The following is an 8,577-nucleotide window of genomic DNA, read 5'->3' as shown; positions in this document are numbered from 1 at the left end:
AGGCACGGAACATGAGGCACGGAACATGAGGCACGGAACATGAGGCACGGAACATGAGGCACGGAACATGAGGCACGGAACATGAGGCACGGAACATGAGGCACGGAACATGAGGCACGGAACATGAGGCACGGAACATGAGGCACGGAACATGAGGCACGGAACATGAGGCACGGAACATGAGGCACGGAACATGAGGCACGGAACATGAGGCACGGAACATGAGGCACGGAACATGAGGCACGGAACATGAGGCACGGAACATGAGGCACGGAACATGAGGCACGGAACATGAGGCACGGAACATGAGGCACGGAACATGAGGCACGGAACATGAGGCACGGAACATGAGGCACGAAACATGAGGCACGGAACATGAGGCACGGAACATGAGGCACGGAACATGAGGCACGGAACATGAGGCACGGAACATGAGGCACGGAACATGAGGCACGGAACATGAGGCACGGAACATGAGGCACGGAACATGAGGCACGGAACATGAGGCACGGAACATGAGGCACGGAACATGAGGCACGGAACATGAGGCACGGAACATGAGGCACGGAACATGAGGCACGGAACATGAGGCACGGAACATGAGGCACGGAACATGAGGCACGGAACATGAGGCACGGACACATGAGGCACGGAACATGAGGCACGGAACATGAGGCACGGAACATGAGGCACGGAACATGAGGCACGGAACATGAGGCACGGAACATGAGGCACGGAACATGAGGCACGGAACATGAGGCACGGAACATGAGGCACGGAACATGAGGCACGACACATGAGGCACGACACATGAGGCACGAACACATGAGGCACGACACATGAGGCACGACACATGAGGCACGACACATGAGGCACAGAAACATGAGGCACAGAAACATGAGGCACAGAAACATGAGGCACAGAAACATGAGGCACAGAAACATGAGGCACAGAAACATGAGGCACAGAAACATGAGGCACAGAAACATGAGGCACAGAAACATTGAGGCACGGAACATGAGGCACGGAACATGAGGCACGGACAAGCACGGAACATGAGGCACGGAACATGAGGCACGGAACATGAGGCACGGAACATGAGGCACGGAACATGAGGCACGGAACATGAGGCACGGAACATGAGGCACGGAACATGAGGCACGGAACATGAGGCACGGAACATGAGGCACGGAACATGAGGCACGGAACATGAGGCACGGAACATGAGGCACGGAACATGAGGCACGGAACATGAGGCACGGAACATGAGGCACGGAACATGAGGCACGGAACATGAGGCACGGAACATGAGGCACGGAACATGAGGCACGGAACATGAGGCACGGAACATGAGGCACGGAACATGAGGCACGGAACATGAGGCACGGAACATGAGGCACGGAACATGAGGCACGGAACATGAGGCACGGAACATGAGGCACGGAACATGAGGCACGGAACATGAGGCACGGAACATGAGGCACGGAACATGAGGCACGGAACATGAGGCACGGAACATGAGGCACGGAACATGAGGCACGGAACATGAGGCACGGAACATGAGGCACGGAACATGAGGCACGGAACATGAGGCACGGAACATGAGGCACGGAACATGAGGCACGGAACATGAGGCACGGAACATGAGGCACGGAACATGAGGCACGGAACATGAGGCACGGAACATGAGGCACGGAACATGAGGCACGGAACATGAGGCACGGAACATGAGGCACGGAACATGAGGCACGGAACATGAGGCACGGAACATGAGGCACGGAACATGAGGCACGGAACATGAGGCACGGAACATGAGGCACGGAACATGAGGCACGGAACATGAGGCACGGAACATGAGGCACGGAACATGAGGCACGGAACATGAGGCACGGAACATGAGGCACGGAACATGAGGCACGGAACATGAGGCACGGAACATGAGGCACGGAACATGAGGCACGGAACATGAGGCACGGAACATGAGGCACGGAACATGAGGCACGGAACATGAGGCACGGAACATGAGGCACGGAACATGAGGCACGGAACATGAGGCACGGAACATGAGGCACGGAACATGAGGCACGGAACATGAGGCACGGAACATGAGGCACGGAACATGAGGCACGGAACATGAGGCACGGAACATGAGGCACGGAACATGAGGCACGGAACATGAGGCACGGAACATGAGGCACGGAACATGAGGCACGGAACATGAGGCACGGAACATGAGGCACGGAACATGAGGCACGGAACATGAGGCACGGAACATGAGGCACGGAACATGAGGCACGGAACATGAGGCACGGAACATGAGGCACGGAACATGAGGCACGGAACATGAGGCACGGAACATGAGGCACGGAACATGAGGCACGGAACATGAGGCACGGAACATGAGGCACGGAACATGAGGCACGGAACATGAGGCACGGAACATGAGGCACGGAACATGAGGCACGGAACATGAGGCACGGAACATGAGGCACGGAACATGAGGCACGGAACATGAGGCACGGAACATGAGGCACGGAACATGAGGCACGGAACATGAGGCACGGAACATGAGGCACGGAACATGAGGCACGGAACATGAGGCACGGAACATGAGGCACGGAACATGAGGCACGGAACATGAGGCACGGAACATGAGGCACGGAACATGAGGCACGGAACATGAGGCACGGAACATGAGGCACGGAACATGAGGCACGGAACATGAGGCACGGAACATGAGGCACGGAACATGAGGCACGGAACATGAGGCACGGAACATGAGGCACGGAACATGAGGCACGGAACATGAGGCACGGAACATGAGGCACGGAACATGAGGCACGGAACATGAGGCACGGAACATGAGGCACGGAACATGAGGCACGGAACATGAGGCACGGAACATGAGGCACGGAACATGAGGCACGGAACATGAGGCACGGAACATGAGGCACGGAACATGAGGCACGGAACATGAGGCACGGAACATGAGGCACGGAACATGAGGCACGGAACATGAGGCACGGAACATGAGGCACGGAACATGAGGCACGGAACATGAGGCACGGAACATGAGGCACGGAAACATGAGGCACGGAACATGAGGCACGGAACATGAGGCACGGAACATGAGGCACGGAACATGAGGCACGGAACATGAGGCACGGAACATGAGGCACGGAACATGAGGCACGGAACATGAGGCACGGAACATGAGGCACGGAACATGAGGCACGGAACATGAGGCACGGAACATGAGGCACGGAACATGAGGCACGGAACATGAGGCACGGAACATGAGGCACGGAACATGAGGCACGGAACATGAGGCACGGAACATGAGGCACGGAACATGAGGCACGGAACATGAGGCACGGAACATGAGGCACGGAACATGAGGCACGGAACATGAGGCACGGAACATGAGGCACGGAACATGAGGCACGGAACATGAGGCACGGAACATGAGGCACGGAACATGAGGCACGGAACATGAGGCACGGAACATGAGGCACGGAACATGAGGCACGGAACATGAGGCACGGAACATGAGGCACGGAACATGAGGCACGGAACATGAGGCACGGAACATGAGGCACGGAACATGAGGCACGGAACATGAGGCACGGAACATGAGGCACGGAACATGAGGCACGGAACATGAGGCACGGAACATGAGGCACGGAACATGAGGCACGGAACATGAGGCACGGAACATGAGGCACGGAACATGAGGCACGGAACATGAGGCACGGAACATGAGGCACGGAACATGAGGCACGGAACATGAGGCACGGAACATGAGGCACGGAACATGAGGCACGGAACATGAGGCACGGAACATGAGGCACGGAACATGAGGCACGGAACATGAGGCACGGAACATGAGGCACGGAACATGAGGCACGGAACATGAGGCACGGAACATGAGGCACGGAACATGAGGCACGGAACATGAGGCACGGAACATGAGGCACGGAACATGAGGCACGGAACATGAGGCACGGAACATGAGGCACGGAACATGAGGCACGGAACATGAGGCACGGAACATGAGGCACGGAACATGAGGCACGGAACATGAGGCACGGAACATGAGGCACGGAACATGAGGCACGGAACATGAGGCACGGAACATGAGGCACGGAACATGAGGCACGGAACATGAGGCACGGAACATGAGGCACGGAACATGAGGCACGGAACATGAGGCACGGAACATGAGGCACGGAACATGAGGCACGGAACATGAGGCACGGAACATGAGGCACGGAACATGAGGCACGGAACATGAGGCACGGAACATGAGGCACGGAACATGAGGCACGGAACATGAGGCACGGAACATGAGGCACGGAACATGAGGCACGGAACATGAGGCACGGAACATGAGGCACGGAACATGAGGCACGGAACATGAGGCACGGAACATGAGGCACGGAACATGAGGCACGGAACATGAGGCACGGAACATGAGGCACGGAACATGAGGCACGGAACATGAGGCACGGAACATGAGGCACGGAACATGAGGCACGGAACATGAGGCACGGAACATGAGGCACGGAACATGAGGCACGGAACATGAGGCACGGAACATGAGGCACGGAACATGAGGCACGGAACATGCTAACCAACTAGCTATCCAGTCAGCTGCAGCAATCCAACAAGCCCCGTAATTCATAAACATTGAGCCATATAGCATTTTTGGCAAAAGCATCTAACTAATTACAAGTCTTTTCAACAGTAGCATGCTATTAGCCCAAAATTCACAAACATTAAGCCGACAAACTAGCCCTCAAGTCATCAGCAGCAACCTAACTTGCTATCTAGTAAACAGCAGCAAGCCAACTAGCCACCATAAAACCATAAAGCCGTCAAGTCACCTGCAGCAAATTTTTATCAGTCAAGTCACCGCAGCAAGCCAACTAGCCGTCCATTCACCTGCAAGCCATCTAGCCGTCCAGCATCCAGCAGTAAGCCAAGTAGCCGTCAAGTAACAAGCAGCAAGCCAACTAGCCGTCCATTCACCTGCAAGCCATCTAGCCGTCCAGCATCCATCAGTAAGCCAAGTAGCCATCAAGTCACCAGCAGCAAGCCAACTAGCCGTCCATTCACCTGCAAGCCATCTAGCCGTCCAGCATCCAGCAGTAAGCCAAGTAACCATCAAGTCACCAGCAGCAAGCCAACTAGCCGTCCATTCACCTGCAAGCCATCTAGCCGTCCAGCATCCAGCAGTAAGCCAAGTAACCATCAAGTCACCAGCAGCTAGCCAACTAGCTCTCCAGTCAGCTGCAGCAAGCCAACAAGCCAGCAATTCATAAACATTGAGCCATATAACAGTTTTGGCAACAGCATCAAACCAATTACATGTCTTATCAACATTAGCTAGTTATTAGCCGCCCCCAATTCATAAACATTAAGCAGACAAACTAGCCCACAAGTCATCAGCAGCAACCTAACTAGCTATCTAGTCAACAACAGCAAGCCAACAAGCCACCATAAAACCACAAAACCGTCAAGTCACCTGCAGCAAATCATTATCCGTCAAGTCACCGCACCAAGCAATTATCCGTCAAGTGTCCAGCATCAAGCCAACTAGCCCTCAAGTCAACAGCATCAAGCCAACTAGCCTTCAAGTCACCAGCAGCCAGCCAACTAGCAAGTCACCAGCAACCAGCCAACTAGCCGTCAAGTCAACAGCATCAAGCCAACTAGCCGTCAAGTCACCAGCAGCCAGCCAACTAGCCCTCAAGTCACCAGCAGCAAGCCAACTAGCCGTCCATTCACATGCAAGCCATCTTGCCGTCCAGCATCCAGCAGTAAGCCAAGTAGCCATCAAGTCACCAGCAGCTAGCCAATAAGCTATCCAGTCAGCTGCAGCAAGCCAACAAGCCAGCAATTCATAAACATTTAGCCATATAACAGTTTTGTCAACAGCATCAAACCAATTACAAGTCTTATCAACATTAGCTAGTTATTAGCCGCCCCCAATTCATAAACATTAAGCAGACAAACTAGCCCACAAGTCATCAGCAGCAACCTAACTAGCTATCTAGTCAACAACAAAAAGCCAACCAGCCACCATAAAACCACAAAGGCGTCAAGTCACCTGCAGCTAGCCATTATCCGTCAAGTCACCGCAGCAAGCCAACTAGCCGTCATGTCACCAGCAGCCAGCCAACTAGCCCTCAAGTCAACAGCAGCAAGCCAACAAGCCAGCAATTGATAAACATTGAGCCATATAACAGTTTTGTCAACAGCATCAAACCAAATACAAGTCTAATCAACAGTAGCATGCTATTAGCCCAAAATTCATAAACATTAATCCGACAAACTAGCCCTCAAGTCATCAGCAGCAACCAAACTAGCTATCTAGTCAATAACAGCAAGCCAACAAGCCACCATAAAACCACAAAGCCGTCATGTCACCAGCAGCAAATCATTATCCGTCAAGTCACCAAGCAGTAAGCCATTATCCGTCAAGTCACCAGCAGCAAGCCAACTAGCCGTCAAGTCACCAGGAGACAGTCAAGTCACCAGCAGCAAGCCAATAACCGTCCAGTCACCAGCAGCCAGCCAACTAGCCGTCCAGTCACCAGCGGCAAGCCAACTAGCCGTCCATTAAACAGCAGCAAGCCAACTAGCCGTCCATTAACCAGCAGCAAGCCAACTAGCCGTCCATTCACCTGCAAGCCAACTAGCCGTCCAGTCACTAGCAGCAAGCCAACTAGCCGTCCATTAACCAGCAGTAAGCCAAGTAGCCATCAAGTCATCAGCAGCATACTAACTAGCTGTCTAGTCAACAACAAAAAGCCAACAAACCACCATAAAACCACAAAGCCGTCAAGTCACCAGCAGCTAGCCAACTAGCTATCCAGTCAGCTGCAGCAATCCGACAAGCCCCGTAATTCATAAACATTTAGCCATATAACAGTTTTGGCAACAGCATCAAACCAATTACAAGTCTTATCAACGGTAGCATGTTATTAGCCCAAAATTTATAACCATTAAGCCGACAAACTAGCCCACAAGTCATCAGCAGCAACCTAACTAGCTATCTAGTCAACAACAGCAAGCCAACAAGCCACCATAAAACCACAAAACCGTCATGGCACCAGCAGCAAATCATTATCCGTCAAGTCACCAAGCAGTAAGCCAACTAACAATCAAATAACCAGCAGCAAGCCAACTAGCCGTCAAGTCACCAGCAGCAAGCCAATAACCGTCAAGTCACCAGCAGCCAGCCAACTAGCCGTCCATTAAGCAGCAGCAAGCCAACTAGCCGTCCATTAACCAGCAGCAAGCCAACTAGCCGTCCATTCACCTGCAAGCCATCTAGCCGTCCAGCATCCAGCAGTAAGCCAAGTAGCCATCAAGTCACCAGCAGCAAGCCAACTAGCCGTCCATTCACCTGCAAGCCATCTAGCCGTCCAGCATCCAGCAGTAAGCCAAGTAGCCATCAAGTCACCAGCAGCTAGCCAACTAGCTATCCAGTCAGCTGCAGCAAGCCAACAAGCCAGCAATTCATAAACATTGAGCCATATAGTAGTTTTGGCAACAGCATCAAACCAATTACAAGTCTTTTCAACATTAGCTAGTTATTAGCCGCCCCCAATTCATAAACATTAAGCAGACAAACTAGCCCACAAGTCATCAGCAGCAACCTAACTAGCTATCTAGTCAACAACAGCAAGCCAACAAGCCACCATAAAACCACAAAACCGTCATGGCACCAGCAGCAAATCATTATCCGTCAAGTCACCAAGCAGTAAGCCAACTAACAATCAAATAACCAGCAGCAAGCCAACTAGCCGTCAAGTCACCAGCAGCAAGCCAATAACCGTCAAGTCACCAGCAGCCAGCTAACTAGCCGTCCATTAACAAGCAGCAAGCCAACTAGCCGTCCATTAACCAGCAGCAAGCCAACTAGCCGTCCATTAACCAGCAGCAAGCCAACTAGCCGTCCATTCACCTGCAAGCCATCTAGCCGTCCAGCATCCAGCAGTAAGCCAAGTAGCCATCAAGTCACCAGCAGCAAGCCAACTAGCCGTCCATTCACCTGCAAGCCATCTAGCCGTCCAGCATCCAGCAGTAAGCCAAGTAGCCATCAAGTCACCAGCAGCTAGCCAACTAGCTATCCAGTCAGCTGCAGCAAGCCAACAAGCCAGCAATTCATAAACATTGAGCCATATAGTAGTTTTGGCAACAGCATCAAACCAATTACAAGTCTTATCAACATTAGCTAGTTATTAGCCGCCCCCAATTCATAAACATTAAGCAGACAAACTAGCCCACAAGTCATCAGCAGCAACCTAACTAGCTATCTAGTCAACAACAGCAAGCCAACAAGCCACCATAAAACCACAAAACCGTCATGGCACCAGCAGCAAATCATTATCCGTCAAGTCACCAAGCAGTAAGCCAACTAACAATCAAATAACCAGCAGCAAGCCAACTAGCCGTCAAGTCACCAGCAGCAAGCCAATAACCGTCAAGTCACCAGCAGCCAGCTAACTAGCCGTCCATTAACAAGCAGCAAGCCAACTAGCCGTCCATTAACCAGCAGCAAGCCAA

At 52.6% G+C, this 8,577-nt stretch overlaps 1 protein-coding gene across 1 annotated transcript; it reads left to right on the top strand.

The window, feature by feature from the left end:
- Nucleotides 1-882: 882 nt before the first annotated feature.
- LOC131927202 (salivary glue protein Sgs-3-like) lies at nt 883-5,272 on the top strand. Its single transcript, XM_059282934.1, has 2 exons — nt 883-1,008; nt 4,907-5,272. The coding sequence occupies exons 1-2, from the start codon at nt 883-885 to the stop codon at nt 5,270-5,272; spliced, it is 492 nt and encodes a 163-aa protein (XP_059138917.1).
- Nucleotides 5,273-8,577: the final 3,305 nt, after the last annotated feature.

The sequence above is a fragment of the Physella acuta genome, unplaced genomic scaffold (assembly GCF_028476545.2).
Source record: "Physella acuta isolate Inbredline_101_S28 unplaced genomic scaffold, ASM2847654v3 ptg001381l, whole genome shotgun sequence".
NCBI lineage: Eukaryota > Metazoa > Mollusca > Gastropoda > Physidae > Physella > Physella acuta.
The sequence above is the reverse complement of the archived record's forward strand: the minus strand, read 5'-3'. Positions and strand labels throughout refer to the sequence as shown.

Bases quoted from the DNA above. Each gene is read 5' to 3' on its own strand.
- LOC131927202 (XM_059282934.1), top strand. From the start codon at position 883: ATGAGGCACAGAAACATGAGGCACAGAAACATGAGGCACAGAAACATG. The intron at 1,009-4,906 runs GCACGGAACATG...AATTTTTATCAG, and splicing joins TGAGGCACAGAAACATTGAG to TCAAGTCACCGCAGCAAGCC.